Below are 19,513 nucleotides of genomic sequence, written 5' to 3' on the forward strand. Positions count from 1 at the left end.
GGTGTAGGTAATCATTAACTTTATTTTCGTTTTCATTTTCTTTTATTGCAGGCGCGCGCGCGTGCGAGCGAGAGATGTTCGAGTGCAACGAACCGAATCCGTTGCGCAACATATTATAAATATAGAGCCACTCGGGGCAATTATCCCTGTATAAGTATTAATTGCTCGCGATGCTTATCTCGACCGATACTTTTCACGATTCGCGTGTATAGCCGGCGCGCCGCTGTATTCGGTACATTTTTCTTTCCCGATGGATACATGCAATTACGTGTATTTTTACAGGCTTTGCTTCGATATTCTCTCCAACTTACAAGTGAACATATATATATAAAGCAGACGTTGCACAATGGTGAATCATACAATTTATTATATACACACGAAATCATGATGTAAGACTTTCGATGGAATATTTACCGAATGCAGGTCGAGTTGAAGTGGTTGGTTAAAGAAACGAAATGAAAAAAATATATCAAAATGACCACGGGCTCGCGGCAACGTACTGCGTGGTGTAACGAAAACAAGAACAACCTCAAGTGTCGTGATTCGCTCGTTACCGGGCATTTTAAAAAAGGAACGATCGAGTGATGCGTTACATTATATTTCAACGATGCGATTGAAAAATTCGAACCGGTTGTTATTTTTTTGTTCGTATTTCTCTCTCGTAACTTGTGTCGATTGCTGCTGCTGCAGTACATGATGTATCATGTATCCAGCATGGTTATCGACCTCCGCATGTGGCACGCAGGCCGATTCGTAATTCAATCATTTACGCGTGTTATTCTCCTATAATAATTATAGCAATAATCGGCCGAGCAAAATCGATTCTGTAATTTGCGTATTATAATGCAATACGCCCTGAATTTGCACGGATATCTTCAAGCAACGTTCGGATAGTTTAGTTACCGATCAGTTTTGAGGTGAATTTCTCAAACTATGGTATAAATGTTCAGTATATTTATATTTGATCATATTTATATCTTCAGCTTTACACCACAAGACTTCGAAAAAAATTCTCAGAGTTGATTTTTCACAAAAAATTTTAACGTTTTTTTTTGTTTAAGCAACCATTACTTTTTCACGAAGCATCAAATCTTAAATTTAAGCCCAGATTCGAAAAGGGCATTAAATTTTCCAAACAAATATTTATGTGAGAAGTATTTTCAAAGCTCAAAACATGGAAAAAATCGCATCGATCAAGAACAAAAAATTTCGTCTATCTTAAATCTACAAATAATCTTAAAATTCTGACTTATATTCAATTATTTTCATTAGTCACTTGTAGATTTACAGGTAAAGGTACTCGCCATCTAGTGGTGGAGACTGAAAATTATTATATAGTATTAAGAGTAGTTGAAGGCTGGTTCCCATTTTTTGAAACAATTAAATTGTCATTTCCAAATTTTCTCAATTGATCATTTTTTGGTTATTATGCCATTATTAATAATGAATATTTCTATAAAAGCTGCATCGATACAACAACAGTAGCAACAATGAAAAAAAAATCTGCAACTAAGCTGTCCCAACGATTTACGATGTTTATCTCATCGTCATATATAAATAGCTGCGCGTACGGCTGCAATTGCCTGCGATGTGTGGCATACTACTACACAACGAGAGGCTCTCTTATAATTGTGTACCGCTATAGCATAAATAAAACTCATGCATAGGCGAGAATGAGAAAGAGAGAGAGTTGCGCTTAAACGCGCCCATTAGAAAATCTTTTAATATTATAATTTACGAGACTTTGTCGCCGACACATTCGCTCCGCTGCTGTGTTGATGTTACTGCAGTGTAAATGTACCCACAGATGAGGCTCGCGAGAGTACCCCACGACGTTATTATAATGCTATAGAGAGGAGCTAACCCACAAACCCACAAAATCAGCAAGGCGCGTACACTCGCATGGCACACAGGTCTCTCTCTGATACTCGTGAGATACACAGGCGTACGGGCAACGAGAGAGAGGAAAGATAAAAAAAAACAAATCTTTTAACGCCGCGTCGTCTAACGGTTTATGTTTTACGCGCAAATCGAGACATGCGGTTCGGCGCTAAGGAATATTAATACATGCATACGTAATACACGTATATATTTGAAAAAAATCTGCAGTATCGATCGATCGATTGCAGGTACGTATCGCGCGATATTCACGCATCGCGCTGCCCACTTGGAATTGAAAAAAAATCACTCACGCCGCGAGTAATAATGCAAATGTAAATTATAATTTCATATTATATATATACGCGTAGCCCGCGGAGCGGAAGTACGGCTCGCGCGCACATGCCGCTTGGAATAATAATATAATATATCCGAGGAATTTTCGAAAGCACGCGAGCGAAAAACCGAGGTGTTGCGGTAGTAGTGCCGCACCATAAAATGCGAGTATAACACATCTATTGCGGCTATTATATCGATGTGTGTATATATACGTACATGTATATTCAATGCGTCCACGGGGAGAGTCAACACACAAGCCACAATTGCCTGCGAGCTAGCGCGATTTATTTATTGTTTATACGATCAGCGGTAAAGGTATAAACTTTTTGCGGGTCGAGAGAGAGATAATTAAAGCACGCGTATGTATAATAAAGACAGATACATGTCCCTCTCGTGCGTGAGAGAGATCGAAGACTCGGCAATTTAAGAGTTTTAAACGGTGGTTGTTTTACTTTATTATTATTTTTTTTTTTCAATTTCCTTATAGTTAACTTTCTCGGGCATCTTGTGGCAAATGATAAATGCGCAGTGTACCTATATGAGACGGCGCAAATTTTCACTCGAGCCGTAGTACGGTTTATAATCGATTAAATTGGAAAAATTAAAAAAATTCGACGATGAAGACCTACTTTGGGTTTGATCTCTAATATATATCGGTACATAATGTAAGCGAGAAACACTCCTATATACGCCGGCTTATATACAGTCGTTAACTTTTACCCGGCGTGGAAAGTATATCGCGGACGAAAAAAAAGATTGATTGTGTGCAAGTATACGTGTGTATATCGCGTAGATATATCAAAACTAAATTAAAGGAATCCGAAAGTTTTCCTTTTTTTACTCTCCGTGTGTGAAAAATTCACATCCGCTTAGAGGGATATTTTGTTTTTTGTTTGTCCTTTTTTTCACTCCTAGAAATTTCATATTTGTTTCCAATTGAATATATCTCATGCAAAGCGCGTTGTTCTCTCTTTTATCTTCGTTTCGATTCCGAATGGCGCGAATTATTTCTACGCTCGCGCGACACGCTGATCTGATAAGAATATAAAAAAAAAAACGCATGGAAAAAAATAGTCCGTATTTTCTCTTTCGTTGTACGGTTTCTACTGTTACAAAGAACTCCCGTACCTTTTACGCGCGTTCGAACCTTGGAAAACGAAATCAGTGGAACTAACTTCGAGTATTGCGAAATGATGCAGTAGTAAATACTGGTAATGTTTATTTCTTCTTTTTTTTTCAAGCTGTCTCTCGAAGAAGATGAACGATCGATGTCACGATTGGAAACTCGACGGATGGATATAATATAATACGAGAAATGATTGTAGTTCATCACGAAGATAATATATAATCATCGTTGGAATCGTCGCGGCATGCCGGCTCCGCCAATACCGCAATCATCAATTCTATTCCCATTTTTTCCCCTCTTTTTGCAGTACTAAAGCACAGAACTCGCGGGAAATGTAAAATAAATTCAATGTACGCGTATTATTAATTGCGAGTCTATAAATTTCTGTCTCGACGTGGATCGGTCGAGGCGTATTACAGCCAGAGGCAACAATGAAAAGTGTGCTTACAGAAAGACAATAGTTTCGTACGCGCCTCGTATCGAGGTAGAGAAAAATCGTTTACCCACACACACACAGTACACAGCACCATGTCAAATCACAGATTTGATAAATAGGTGACTGTGCATGGTACACGAGAATACGAGAAAACAACGGCTACTCGATATATCCTTGCGCTGCAGCGAATCGCTGGGCACACGTAACGGTGTCTATCACAAAGAACAGCAGCAGCAGCAGTAGCGGTGGCGGCTCTAGGCCACGCGTTGATAATAAAATGCATGCGAAGCTAAATTCTTTCATGTGCGAATTCAAGCCGACAGCAACGCGGCAATACCTGGTATGTGTGTGCCATTAAACGTCCGCAGGAGAGCGTTTAATTTGAATACGTTTGTGCGCAAAAAATCGAGACGAAAAGTAGAGCTGGGTTATTTTCTCGGGCTTCTTTTGTTTCGCCGGGCCTACGATACAGCGTGTATCTAGATATCTTTTGCGCAACGTCGATACTTTTTATACACGTATATCGTTTCTCTTATCAAATGAGCCATCGCGGGAAATACACTCAACATCGATTCCGTGCCCCGTTTGAGTCATTCAAAGCAGCTGAGAACTTCGTGTGGCTCTTTCTTACGTACATACATACATTGCAGAGCTTATCGAACGATATATTTCTTATAAACTCCGATGTCACGATCGCAGATTATATATACACAAGTCCGCGCCCATATGCCAATGATTCACATTTAAGCCAAATCCGCGGCATGTATATTTATACAATTGCATAATAGCGACACGATCTGCTGGGCGTCGGGAAATTATAAGTCGTCGCCGTCACCGAGTACATCATCATTATTATTATTATTATTATTATTATTACTCCAAGATGCGCTCGCACAGCACGAGGAGAATGATATTTTCACCGAGAGCTTACGTATGCGTATGTGTGCACAGCTTTGAAAGTGTAATATATAAGCGTCGGATCATGTCAATGACCTTATACGCTGGTCATCGTCGTCGTCGCCTCGGTGATTGCACCGTCGCACCGTCTAATTGTGCGAGGCCTTGTTAGCGTGTATTTATCCGATGTATGTATGCATATGTACCGCAGCATATATCATCACGCTTGCCCGAGCGCAAAATAAAGAAGACGGCCGAGCGAGCTTAATATTCTATACTCGTTGTTTTTAAATTGGAGATTTTTAAAAATGGTGATTGGCGTATGATAAAAAAAAACATAAGTTAAAGAGGTCTGATTTTTTGTTCAAGTAAAAACACGTCGAGTACGTAAACTAAAACGTAAACCCAAATTTTGAGCCATGTACTTACCGATGAAAAAATGTTTACGTGAAATCAAACAGCGAGGAAAATGTATCGATACGGACTCAGCAAAATTCACGATCCCTACAATCGCACTCACACTTGCAACAAATTGACAACAACAGCAGCTGCAGCAGCAAAAATCACTCTCGATCGCGACTTGCGCGCAACAGGACGAAATATCGCATACAAATGTTATATAGCGGGACGACGACGAGGAGCGCGCGGTCAGTGCGTTGAAAGCCAACTGAAGGCCGAGTCGCACACGCTCGGCGCGCGTACAGCCGCTTACAACTCGTGTGTGCGCGATAAACGCTATGCACTTTTCGTATACGTATAGGTTCCCTTCTCCGCCGCGTCTGGCATATATATACGTACGTGTATAAAAGGATATATACCTCCGGCTCGCGGTAGTGGCAATTCTTTTATGTGTGTGTGTGTGTGCTGTATACTTTCACTCCTCCTGGCGACGTCACGTGCCTCTGTATACATATATTTGTTGCAAGAAGCTCGGCCAGAGAGAGAACAGAGAGGCAGAGCGAAATTTGATTGTACGTTTAAGCTTGTCTCGATAATATCGCAATAAGATGCGCGCGTGAGCGATATATGTAATAATAATAAAAGGATGCGGCCGTGTCCTGCGCGGACGCCGGGGACGTGCTCGAGTGATTTTTCGTCGCTCGGCCGTCTCTTATCTCTGTTTCTTTGTTGACTCGAGTATTACCAAGAAATTGCTGCCGCCGCTGCACCAGAGTGTGGGTGTGTTTTGTACGTTCACAAGTTAAATGAACTTAGAACCAAGTCCGTTAAATTAGAACGTCCTAAAATCGTTAAGGTGCGAAGTAAAAAATTTCGAGGCCGTAATTAACGAAATTAAATATCGACGCAAAACATCTCTCCTTTTAACGATCGTTTGACCTCGTTGACAAAATCATCATCGTCTGCTCGCGCGGCGCGTTTAATGAACGAACATTACAACAACGGCCGTTCTGTGTGCGTATGTATAGAATGTGTTTTCGTTCATGAAAAAAAAAAAACTTTATTCATCGTGGCTCGTGTACACTATACACACACGTTTGTCCAATCAAGCGAGTTCGACCTTCGTATACACTTCGATGATACAATTTATACACGCAGACGCACACGGTGTGTTACACGTATTTACACACTCGACAAGTTCGTGTGTATCCCACATTTAAAAACATTACATCAACGGATGAGCATCGGAGTCGACTTTTTATTCTTGCGCTCGAGCTCGACGATCGTATTATATACAAGTGTGTTTTTATTTTTGTTTTTCGATATTTCTGTTTACACAGAATCATATACGCGTGGGTTTACAAAATTATGCAAAATCTTTGGGTATTTATAAAGAACCTGCCTATAGCGCCGAAGTATTATGAGCCTTGCATCGATGCTCGACGCTTATATTTTAAAATCACGTGTCGGTAATGATATAAATAAAATGTTGAGATCCAATTGTTTTTTCGACTCTTCACGATGATTAATATGGTTTTCATTGTCCTCGCGAGTACGAAGGTTGAATCCCGCAGCTTCGTTTCAAACTGTTTTGTAGCGAAGCAAGGACAATTTCAGGCTTCTCGCGTGCTCGGTAAAAACGACTCTGATTTTTACAATGACCAATGAACAACCAAAACCCTCGACTAATTCCTCCTTTTTTTTCTCTCGAAAACCCTGGTAGAAATGCTTAATATCAATAATGGCGTAATGAACGGAAAATGAACTTTTAAAATTATTCCAATTACCTAACCATTAATAGGTTTATTAAGGCGACTTTTCTGTTAAAATGATGTTACAAATATTGAGCGCTATATTAAAAACCTGAAATAATAATTTAATTTCGCCAAATATTTAAGACCAATTTTGAACGACATTCAATACGATACTCCTACTTTCAACCTCCACCGCCAGATGGCGAGTACCTTTAATAATTAAATCTGCAAGTGGCATAATCAAAATAATTGTATAAGTCAGTACACGACAAACTGAATGTAATCACCAAAATTACTGTTTAACAATTAAATAATGTTTAAAATTGTCGGATAAGGCAGCATGTAATTAAACAATCTGTATAAGACTAGTGGAAACATAGGCACCTAAAACAAGCCATAGAAACTGTCAATGCAACTGCAGAATAACTGTGCCGCGCACGCACTCTGCTTGTATCTCCAGAAATCCAAATAAAGAAACTCTATAAAAGTAAGTAAAAGTGTTATGAGTATTATAACATCTTATTCGTCTACATTAAAAAGGTGCGGTCAATTATATCTAAGTGAATCCAATATGTTAATTTAAAACTTAATTCGATTTATCTGCTAATCGACTATTATAGAAAATTGAAAATAACTATCGCAAAAAGTGTCTGATTGGTAATAAATTTACACGAATTTTGAACTCATGCGCAAGAAACTTTTTCGTAAGCCAAAAACTAGCCACAGAAAACCTTTCAAGATTTTTCAACGCCCAGCCCCAGTACGAACGAGTCGCGATCAAACAATTGTAACGACACAATTGTAATTCGTGCGCTGCGACTACGGGCAGCCACAAGTACTGCGCTTTTTTGTGCAACGCACGCGATTTCGACGTAAGCGAGTACAAAAAGTACCGTCGCGTTTGCTCGCGTGCACGCATGCATATTCTGCACGTGCGAGAGTCGTGGCTTCTCTTTAGATGAACATAAATCATTGCAGCTCGAGTTTCGCTTTTTTTCAGAAGGTGAAACCTCAAAAGTTTTGTGCGCACGTGTGTGTGTGTGAGTATGCACACGCGATGAGACTGTTTTTTTCGCGCGCGAGTCTCACTTACACGTGTGAGAACGCAGTACATTATTGTACACGGCGAAAGTGCGAGGATATGCAAGAAAACAATATGCAACATGAGTTTTCACGCTATAATCAACCAATTAAGTGAGGTATCCATCACACGAAGCGATGAGTAGGTATGTTGCGTTGACATATTGCACGAGCTTTGGGAAAATTAAATTCGTCGAAACGACGAAGCCGTTCATTTTCACGGTAGTGAACGAAAACGAAAAGTGCTTACTTTTATGCTCTTTAGAATGCACGAAAAGGTATTGCATTACGTGAAAAACGAGGAATAGCAAAGAATACACAATCGACAATCGTTGGGTAAAAAAGTTTTTCGAACAAATAATTCATTGGTTTTTTAAAAATAAATGCGCAAATGTGAAACTTGATCAAAATTTAATAATTTTCCGCGTTGAAAATTTCCATAGACTTGCGATTTCTCGATACAATAATGAAATAAATCGTATTTCAGCGAGATTTTGAAAATATACAGTCATCGTTATATTTAACGCTACTAATGATCAATAGATGCCGCATGCCTTTCCGAAAACGATTTAGTCTACCTGCTCTAATATATATCACTTCTTGGTAGACCCCATTGTAAGGTAACAATACTTGCGAAAACCCTCCGAACAAAATTCCGATAATGCGCATACGATATGCTCAAAAAATGAAGAAAAAACGTATATCTCCCTTGAAGTGTAAAGTGTAAAAAAAAATGCAAAATATACGAAATTGCTTCACAACTTCCGATTCGAAAACTCTTCTTCTCTGTGAGGAGGCAGACAGAAAAAATTGCATTAGAAATATATCAGCCGATCGCACATGGTACCCTGCACACAATATATATATATATATATATACAGCCATAATGCAATATTGCAATAACGCGTAACCGCGAGCTATTGCGCAAACGAACGCGAAAAACGATTATAAAGAAAGTATATACGTATTATAATGTAGATTCGATCGAAGCCTATATAACCCGTTGCGCTGCGCACACGTCGAGATCCATGGAAAATAACTGTTAACTCACTCGCGAGCTCGAGCTGTATGTAAGTGTACGTATTCGCGAGCGCACGTGGCTACAGCACTTATGAGCTGCTGCTGCTGCTGCACCCATCTAGACTTTAAAAAGAGAAAAATCACGACAACTCGCGGCATTGTGTGTGCATATATTCATGTAGGGAACTTTCAACTCTTGGGTATTTACAAGCGTGGGTCGCGGTGAATTACAATGAAACGAACGTAGGCAGTTTCAGGAATTGTGCGGTATTTATTGTAAAAACGTCAATTATGCCATACGCTGCGATTCTGTGCGCGAGAGTCAACGATTGTTACGGTTTTCAAAGTGTCACATCCTTCGCGATTGTGAGACGATCGTATGCGATATATAATAGACGTCGACTTTCGCGCCGCAAAATCTAGGCTCGACGTCGCATAAATTTGAGCATTCGAACGATTTACTAATGAATATATATATTCGCTGCAAGAGAGTTGAGATACACACACACACACATTGACGTGCGCGAGGTCGCTGACCTTTATTCGTGAAATGAGCATATAGCAACTGTGCGAGTCTCTTTGTTGTGTCGTTTTTTTTCATTATTGTATGTAGGTTGGGAAGAATTACGGCCAAGCTGACGCAGATGACTCCCGGACATTGCGCACCCAATACTCGTGCAAGAAAATTAAAAGGCAGGAACTTCGCGCTCGGCTTATCGTCGATGCAAGATCGAGGGAAGGGTCCGAGTTTCTTTGTTTCTGTATCGTGTTGTAAGCACAGCTAAGTGTATAAGGAGGTCGTGGCTCGTAGAGTCATCTATATATCCTTGTTAAAATAACTAAATTTATCAAGTTTGACCGAAAAAGAAATTCATCAAATCAAAGCTTTGAACAAGTCGAGATTTTACGGGATGACAGTACGCGTCGTTGTTAGCGAAAGATGTACGAGGTTCTTCCGACAGGACATTTTGCGCGCTTGGACTGATTAGTTTATAAATCGTATATCGTTGAGATGTGAATCACATTGACAGGCCTTGGCTTACGAAGTGACGATTACTTTGGCATTTATGCACGCTCGCGCGAGCTTTTTAAAAGGCGCTCGAGCACGTCGGATTATTGTGTATCTTGGCATTTGTGTTACAAGAGCTCGCGCGTACTTGCGCACGCAAAAAGTCGTATATTTCAGATCCGTTTATCGCGTGGCGCACTATATTCTTCAAAGTCTCTCTCTCTCTCGAGAGAGAGAGAGATCGGATACAATCGTTCTCTTTCATCGAAATCGTCGTATTATAAATATGCTATTTCGCTTTTTTTTCTCTATTTCATTTCGACGTAAGAAATGGCGTCGTTTACCGACAAACGTGACTCGCCCGCGCGTCACTGCAGCGTATATCCCCTTTATCCGTCGCACCGAATTCATCTGAAATTAATTCATATGCGGTACAACGCCAACGTGCCAGACATTTTTCGCCCCGCACGCGGGTTTTGCTCTCTCTCTCTCTCTCTCTCTTATTCTCGGCAATTGCCAAAATCGCGTCGGAGCCCGTTCCAGGAGTGGATAGAACGCGTGTGTAGAACAAAAAGCTCGACATTTGCCAGCAAATTTCTCTCTCTCTCTCTCGCGCGCAAGCTCTCAAGCTCGCTTCCAAGTGTATACGACACACATATGTATAAGGCAATTATATACGTTACACAGATCTGCAACAAGGAAACATCTGATTCGAATAGCTAGCAGTGCGCGCGCGGGGCAAATTTTCCCACGCGTCGAGCAAGAGAGAGAGAGAGAGAGAGAGAGAGCTTACGTCCGCTTATAAACTCTCTTTTGGCGCGCTTGCTTTACGTACGTGTGTAGTTATAACGCGCGCGGCTCGACCTCGACTCGCGAGCGCGAAGCAGCAGCAGCAGCAGCTCTTTGATGGTATATATAATGCGTGTACCTCTCGCAGGAGAATTGCAGCCACCCGCAAGCTCGCTACGCCGATAAGCTTAATTCGCGACTTCTTCTTCATCTTTCATTTTTTTTCTTTCTTTTCGTTATACTCCTATCCCAAACGTTACTTTATTTATCGCTTTGATTCGTGACAGCCGCGCGCGTGCTATGATTTATGATGCACGAGGAGGCGTGTATTTATGTGGGTATGTGTGTGTGCGTGTGTGTTGTGCCGCGTGTGAGTGCGCTTATTGAATCAGTTTATGATTAATTAGCCATGATTTTACGGCTGTTTGTTTCGTAAGCTCTCTCTCTCCCTCTTTCTCTCCTGCCTGCTCTTCTCTCTAGCGTGCATAATATCATGCGTTTATTTTTGAATGCGACGAAAATGTTCAAACACGGAAAATTCGTGTTCTCTCTCTCTCTCGCAAGCTCGGCCGTAGGCACACTCTTACAATAATAATTCGCTAGGCTGTACGTGTATGATTTTACCGAGAAAATTTTTTGACCGAGACAACACAGGTTGAGAGTGTCTCTACGTGTATAGAGATGCGATAATGCACACGTGCATTATATATTTTGAAACAAACATTCGAGCGACGTGATTTTTTTGCCGCCGTGGCTGCTGCGTATGCGATGTAACAAGTGCAAACAAAAGTGCAAATCGACAAACGAAAACTTCCGGTGTTCCTGCTTCGCGTCGAGTATGACGCCCGTGCATTATGTTACTAGGCATTTTGTTTCAACGAAAGCTCAGCACATTATTATGATTTCGTTTTGTAAATAATACACGAGCGAGGAGAAAGCTCGGCATAATGATGAAAATATGAGGGGAAAAATTTTGAAATAGTTTGAAAAAGTTCGCGTGAAAAAAACCCGGCGTATACGCAAGCTCACGCACAATCGCTCATCATCGTTAAATGTCCAAACTTACATAAAGCCGGATTTAAAAAAGAAAATCGAACACGACCGCTCGCGCGCGGCCACGTTAAAACATCATCACCTATCGAGAAAGCTCGTGTGTTATAAAAATACTCCAAAAGCGCAGTTTCATCCACTCTACTCGCTATAAAACACAACAAAAGTGACATTAAAATTCAGTTTTTTTTTTCGCTACCCTCTCTCTTTCTCTGCAAAAGCTGCATCTTGTCTCGCTGAGAGAAGAGCTTAAAACTCTCTCTCTCTCTCTCGGTGTATCAAATTTCATCGCGAGTCGTCCCGCGAAAGCTACGCACAATATTTTCGTGAGCTTCTCCCCGCCCGGCTACGCTGCGTTGCAGCGCGGAGTGTAGATTTATACGATGAAACCGGCTATTATAACAAACGCTTGCGATGCCGAGGCAGCCGATAATAGTCGCAAGCTCGGAGAGCAGAGCAGAAACTACATTTACCTCTTCTCTGCTGTCTTCATAAACATCTCGTCGCGTGGTCCTGGTCCTGGTCGTGGTTCGCGTAGTTTTCCGCGAAATCGACGTGATCTCGTGCGGATTGTCCCAGTCTTGGAAAACTTCCGTTGTCGCCATTTTTGCTTATTTGTTATGTATGCACGCCGCAAGCTCGTAGAATATAACTCGTTAACTCACACTTATTTATTTATCTATATTTTACTTTCTCTTTTATAAAAATAGTTATGCAACTTCTCATGACACTGTAAACGAAACAGACGCAAAAGAGAATTCCGTGTAAAAGCTCGCAAGCTTCGTTTGCGATACTATCGCATCATCGGAGAGCAGTGGCAAAGTGAGCTTAATGCTTTTGCCTCGTCGTCACCGTCCATCTCGTTGCGGGGTACAAAAACGTAAATGCGTATTCTCGGTAGTGAGAGCCAGCCGAGATATGCGCTTATGTTATACGCCTGTACTCGACGCTTATGCGATACTTTTGCAGCACTGTACACTGGGTATATAACGCACAATTTATTCAGAAATTTTCTTCTCGTGCACAGAGCGAGAGCGACGGAGCTACGAAAAATCGTCGACAGTCACGGCTTTTTGGAAAAGCTGACAAATTGGCAGAGTTACATAAACGTAACGTTAATCAATCGACGTCGACGCGCGCGACTTTCGCAGTTTTATTTTCTCTCTCTTACTTGACCGCAAGCACGAAAGCACGTACGATTTGCATCACACTTTTCGATCAAAATCAAGTAACGCCATCAATAACAATATATTATTACACATTTCAGAGATTCCTGTTAACCGATCATCACACTGGATAAAGCCGATTTTTTGAATTTTCAACAACGATCTTGGACACAAATAATAATATTAATAATAGCGTGATGCTACGCTATCTCGAGTCGAGATGTTAACAGCGCGAGATGCAGGCGAACGACTAGCGCACACGTCTCTACCCTCAAGATCTTTTGCATCTCTACACGCACACACGCCACAGTGAGAATCTACCGGCAAAAGCGTAACGTTGCGAGAGGGAAAGAGCGAGAGAGACGCGCTGAGAGTGCCCGGTCCAATTTCCAGAAATACGGAGATAGAATCGCGCGAGAGAGGGAGGAGGAATATGCCGCGAGCCGCGACTAAGCTCTGCGCCGTAGCTATACGCGTATGCGCGTGTGTGCGTGTGTATATGCACGCTTGCATACGTGCACACGCAACGCAGCAGCGCGTTATAATATTAGGACGCGCATATAGAAAGATCAGCGTTGGTGGTGGCTGCAGCAGCAGGCCGTTGACGTCGTCGTCGTCTTTGTCGACTTTGTCTCGGAGGATGCGTCATATTGCATGTTTGCACATCTATCTTTTCAAGCTTGTACTTTTTTTTGCATACACAATGGATTTTTTTTTGTCAAGAGTAATTTTCGTACGTCAAATTTTCGATCGTAATCTCGTAAACGTATAAGAATCGCTCTCGAGCATCGGTCAACGATTATAAACATGACGAAACACGACGAAATTTCGAGCTTTACAATTGTGAACAAACGCGCTTATTAAAGTCGGCCACGCTCGAGGTGCGTTAGACGCCACATAGATCGTTATGTATGTGACACAGCAGCTGCCATTGATTATTGTATACCGAATCGAATCGCGTTATTGCGCGACGCAAGATATCGTCATCGTTCGCGGTTGAAGGAGAAAGAGAGTTAGCTATACGAAGAGCTAGCTATACGTAGCGCATGCATGTCGCGAAGTAGCAACTGAGCATGCCAAAATTTTACGCGCTCGAAGCAAGTTCAAGAAAATTGAACCTTTGGAGCGTGAGAAAATGCGCTCGCAGCTCTTATACCTGTACTCGGTTGCCCAACAACGATCATCGCGCATACTTTGTCTATCGTGTACGCGTGCTCGAAAACTTCCTACACCCTCGACATTGCCAAGGTGTACGTGTACGCGCGTGTAAGTAGCGGCAGATGTTACATGCATGATTACCTGAAACAGAAAAATAAGGTAGCTCGTTAGTCAACGTTCTCGCATTGGCGTGAGGATGAATTTTCGACGAAATTAAATTATGATAATTTTATGCGCGCGTAAAAATATCGCCATCTATTGCCAACGAAATAATACAATGTATATGCGATCGCGGCAGCGAGCTCGAACACCTCTGTGCGGGCAACTTGCATCTCGCTCAACGACCATCGTGCTCGAAACTTCGGAAACAATATTCATTTCGGGGTAAACAACGTTGTCAACAGCGTTTACATTCTGCTTTTTAATTCAATTAGGTTGTCAATTCATAAAACTAAAACGCAAACTTCGTCGTACGGGGATGCTCTTTCTGCTCGAGCACTACATTCAATTCACGAAAGTCACGTTCGCAAAAGGGCGCATATATTGCGATTGATATAATTCAACTTGACATTTCAAAAAAAAAAAAAATGGCTACAAAAAGTAAAGTTGGATCTGTATCTTTTTTCGTTCGTTATTATTATCAACCTATCACGCGCACATGTATCTCTGCCTGAAGCATCGCGAAGTAAAATACCTAATCCTCTATTTGTCGCAGGTTGACGTTCCGTTGAAAGAAAATCACGTATATTTGGCACTGCGCGCTTGTACACTAGACTCGCGTGCATATACCTCGGCATATACATATGCGCGCACGTACACCAGGGGTTATTAAGATGTTTTATCGTGTTTTCAGTTCCGCGTTCCAAATTTCGTCATAGCTGCAGAAAAAAGGAGCATTATATATATTACAATATAATGTCCACATAAGGACACTCGATTGAAATCACGATCGAGAAAGTCTCATTATAGAAAAGTCGATGCTGATTCGACTGCATAATATAATCTACAGAGATTTACGTGTAATCACGCGCGAGAGGGTCCGCAGTAACCAGTACCATAAAGCCTGGCGCATAAACCGTAAAAGGTAATGTACTTCTTCCTCGTTCCGGCCTCGTTCGTCGCAGAAGAGCACCGTAAAAGTAGCCGCTATACGGCGAGAGAGAGAGAGAAGCGGCATTACATATACAATCGAGGAACTAACCGAAGCCGGCTTAGAGCTGCGCAGATCTTGTATAACGATCGCGGGACTTGACTCGAGAGTGCAGACCACGTCCGATTGAATACTTTTGCCGCGCGAAATTTTAATTAAGCCCCTGCACCCGCGCGCGCTTACAAAGTTTGTTATAGAGTTCATAAATCTTGAGCGGACAACGGACGTGTGCGCGCGCTAGTGCAGCACACAATAGCTCGTACATATAGGTACACGCACGGCTGGATGACAATCGAAAGCGGCGAGCGATCTTTAATTAAAGCACCCGCAGACACACCTCGAAGTCTGAGCGCGTATGCGATAGTGCGTTGCGAATTTGCATCTCTTCGGTTTCCATACACGCGTATACGAGTGCGGTGCAGTTTGTAATATAGGGAATACTAAAATAGTTTGTGTCGCGCGCGCGGGCGCCACTCGAGAAGCGACCAAGAGAGAGAGAGAAAGGTACAGAGTGAAGTTTTGCATACTACTACGTATGTATACAGCCATCCCTGAAGTGATGAATTTACACACCGGGCGGAGGCGCATGAAGTTTTGGCGACGCGGCGCTATATATATTATACACATTTGGGACGGAAATTTTGCGTGCACGAGAAATCACCCATGGATAAATGGATTGTGCAGTTGGGGACTAGGCTGCGCGTGTACGAAGTCGAGGTTGCTTCTTTCTAATATGAATGCCTTTAACTTTGTCATTGTGTCTCGGCGGTGCACGATATGTACGAAAAGATGGATTAATGGAAGAGGGCCAGTTTGCTACAAACTTTTATGCGACGAGCCTATAAGAAAAAATAGTCGATTCTTCACTACTGATGGATCCGAGAAGGAACAATCGCATTGATAAATTTCAGAGATCTCTCCGTTACCCGCGGCGAGTTTATATTATCGGCGGTTCACGCGCGATCGCAGGTGGCAGCACGCGAAATGATCCCAGATCCGTGCCGATCTTCCGCCGCTCAAGCTCCGTGTGCAGAATTCCGTAATCGTAGCGCGTTCGCAGCTTGCGACTTCATCCGGCAGATGGAGTGCCTCTCGACGCGTAGCCCGCAGCTTTTTGTCTTCGGTCCGACAGCGCGACACATTTAAATGATCTTTTGTATGAATTGAAGATTTTGAATTACATCGTTTTTTTTTTTTTTTAACAAGAAGAAAGAGGGATAACTACTGTATCGTGTTCGGCTTCTATTGTTCGTGACTGAGATTTATATCGAACATACATACACGCGACTAAAATCGTCAAACTCTTTTGTGCTCATATTCTGGATTTTGTTAAGACAAACGCTGATTTCGCGGAAGCGGCTCGAACGTCATGCATGACACGGTCACACGCAGAACCTCGAGCAAGATTAATCCTCGAATTCTGAAAAATTCATTGAAAAAATCTCTAAAATTGGTTATCCCCGTTAGGTCCCGAAATCTTGCCCGCGCGTAAACGTACACATGACGCTCGCGTATCCCAAAGAAAGAGATAGAGGGAGAGCGAAACTCGCGGGCGGCGGTGTTTACACGAGCGACGACGGAAAATTTTTCCAGCTCTCGCGCCACTACACTACGCGCGCATCGGGCCAAGAAAGTTAAAATTAGCGCTATATAACAGCGCGTGAAATAGTGAATATCGCCCCCGTGTTCGATTGTAATAGACGTAAGTATATAGTTTTTCCGTGCGCACTTTGGCTTGTTCTGACATTGTCAATGCGTTGAGATAGAAAGAGAGAGAGAGAGAGAGACGAGGCACGATTATAAACAGCTTGTAAAAAGCTCTCGCGTATACTTTGTAGTTTTGGTTATAATAGAAAAAGCTGAGGAAGTAGCACGTGCTTATATACCGAGAACGTCGTGGGTGGGTGTCAATGTATCTCATTGTTTCCGTTATCGAATTGTGTATAAAGTTTCGAAAATAGTATTTTATCGCGAGTGGAAACGCTTTGCCAACTACATACAACATGCAGTGAAGCTGGCAGTTAAAAAAAGATTTAAGTGCATTCGTATTTCCTACGCACTTTGTATGTGACGCTTGATTACAAAACTTTCTCTCTCTCTCTTCACGTAGACGATTTTATAATGAGGATTTCGGAACATTTTCATTTTTATTTACTCTCTTGTACGTTTGACTGCTTCTTCATCACAAAGACCCTATATTTTCACAAGTACCCTGAGAATCAGCGTTGAGTGCTTTTTACGAACCTACGACAGGGGAAGACTGCTCGTAAAATTAAAAGTATCATATTCCGGACTCTCTCTTTCTCTTTCTTGTATAAGCTCGTGCAGGAAAAAGTAACAGCGGCAACGGACGCGCAAAGCTTAACTTTCTGCTTATATCTACTTTGCTATGTTGTAACGCTTACGTTTTCTGCAAGCTCGTTAAATGAATTCGCAATGTCGCACGAGCTCGGCCGCGCGTATATTTCATTCGTTTGTTTTCAAACACATCCTCCTCGTGTGTGCAGGTGCAGCGCGGGCGTATGCGCACACCTCGGAGAGTGAAAATAAATGCCATCTCGATTAATCAAAAAATCCCCACGAAAAAAGTGTGACGCGTAATAATATAAGCCTCGGGGGAGGGCGAAATTTGGGTCGTTGACCGCGGAACAGGCGCAATATACACCCAGAGATAAAAAGAGTTCACCGCTGAAACTGAAAGAGTCGACTGTTCGAAGCTAGCCTAGGTTTCGAAGCGGCCGATTTTCCGCGGATACTTCCCCCGAAAAGCCCGAGCTCTGTTCGACGCAAATGGCCCGTAAAAACGTATATACGTGCGTGCGCTGCAGTAACGGCCCGACGTTGCGTATACGCGCGCGTGTTGTGTCTTCGGGCCGTGCATTTCTTTTGACTTGACGCGGCGACGACGAAGATGATGTCACCCTGTAACTACCGTATACGCGGGGAGATTATTAGTGTGCACGTGTGTGCGGGAGTATTTAGGCTGAAGTAATGATTTCGTTCGAATTCATCGTAATGTAGGTCGGATAAAGCACGGGTATTAATTGTAATTGTTACAAGATTTTACTACTTCTGGATTTCGACTCGACGAAACTCGACTATACAGCGGATGTATAGGCGCAGGTGCGTGTCTGTCTTCGAGTCGTATACTCGAAGAGAGCCTAGCACGACTGGCAGCAGACGATCGACGTAATCTATTAGTACCTCGTTCGCAGTCTGGGCACAATTGTCGTCCGCGCGCAATTTTTCGCACGGCAGCGACGATCCTCGAAAATTTGATTACCTTTGCTCGTGCACAAGTGTTCCCCATTTAGAGCCAACGAGCCGCGAGAGAGAGAGAGGAAAGTGTCTATGTTCTCTCTCTCGCTCTGTGTCGCGCTGCACGCGAGAGCGATTCAATTAGCGAAAATGTAAAGCTCGAACGACGATGACCCGCGAGCCGTGCATGCAGTGGCTGCAGGCATGGTTAGGTATACGCGCGTGTCGGCTCGGCTGCGCGCGGCCTATACGTAAATATAGATAGAGGCATCGCGGGCCGGCACTGTACGCGCCGCGTGTATAACGTGCAGTCGACCGAACGATTAATTTTGATACGTTTCCGCGGTGGCAGAGCTTTTATACGTGCGTGTAACTTTATTTCGAGACATTTTCGTCCACTTTTTTTCTTTCTCCTCGAAATCTCTAACGCGCGCACGCAGGCTTACGCGAATGTCGAGCGAAACGCGCCCCTAATCCCCTGCACGCAGCAGCAGCCGCAAACGCGCTGCACACGGATAGACAAATTGCAACGCGCGACCGAAATCGTTCGCTTTCCAATGGGTATATTCGTGTGTATACGCGCAGCTTGCGAGAGAGAGAGTGTGAAAATCTATATTCTAAAACGAGCGGCAACGAGCGAAGCAACGCAGCAGCGCGCGCGGGTAAACGAGTTTAAAGCTCATCGGAGCTTAATCTCCGATGTTGCGCTGACAAGCGTATGAATCGCTTCGCGCGTTTATAGACGAGTTACCGCCGCGCGCCGCGCATATCCTATATAGCGTACGTATATACGTACGACACACGTGAAAAGTGCGCTACAAGAGATTTTCGATGTACTATCCTCGTGAAAGCTCGCGCGTATTAGAAAAGGAAGATAAAAATAAACGATTTTTTGCCCACGGTACGTGATTAACGCAGACAATGTGAAAATACGTAGTAATTAAAGATGATCTGCGCGAGAATTAACGGGGCTTGCAATGAGATCCCGCAAAGCTCGCACCAAA

At 42.7% G+C, this 19,513-nt stretch overlaps 1 protein-coding gene across 6 annotated transcripts in view; it reads right to left on the minus strand.

Moving 5' to 3' along the window:
• The window catches only part of LOC106657067 (tropomodulin), a 45,494-nt gene that overhangs the window by 16,140 nt on the left and 9,841 nt on the right, over positions 1-19,513 (minus strand). Inside the window, exon 1 of one of the 6 annotated variants that reach the window (XM_023463021.1) lies at positions 12,251-13,194. The exons of 4 other annotated variants lie outside the window; for them this stretch is intronic. In XM_023463021.1, the coding sequence (XP_023318789.1) occupies positions 12,251-12,382 (132 nt within the window). In that variant the 5' untranslated portion in view covers positions 12,383-13,194. Of the gene's footprint in view, positions 1-5,105; positions 5,308-12,250; positions 13,195-19,513 lie in introns of those variants that run through there. One more of the 6 variants, XM_023463025.1, reaches the window with a different exon arrangement.

Source organism: Trichogramma pretiosum, unplaced genomic scaffold, assembly GCF_000599845.2.
Source record: "Trichogramma pretiosum strain Unisexual culture from Peru unplaced genomic scaffold, Tpre_2.0 scaffold14, whole genome shotgun sequence".
NCBI classification, from domain to species: domain Eukaryota; kingdom Metazoa; phylum Arthropoda; class Insecta; order Hymenoptera; family Trichogrammatidae; genus Trichogramma; species Trichogramma pretiosum.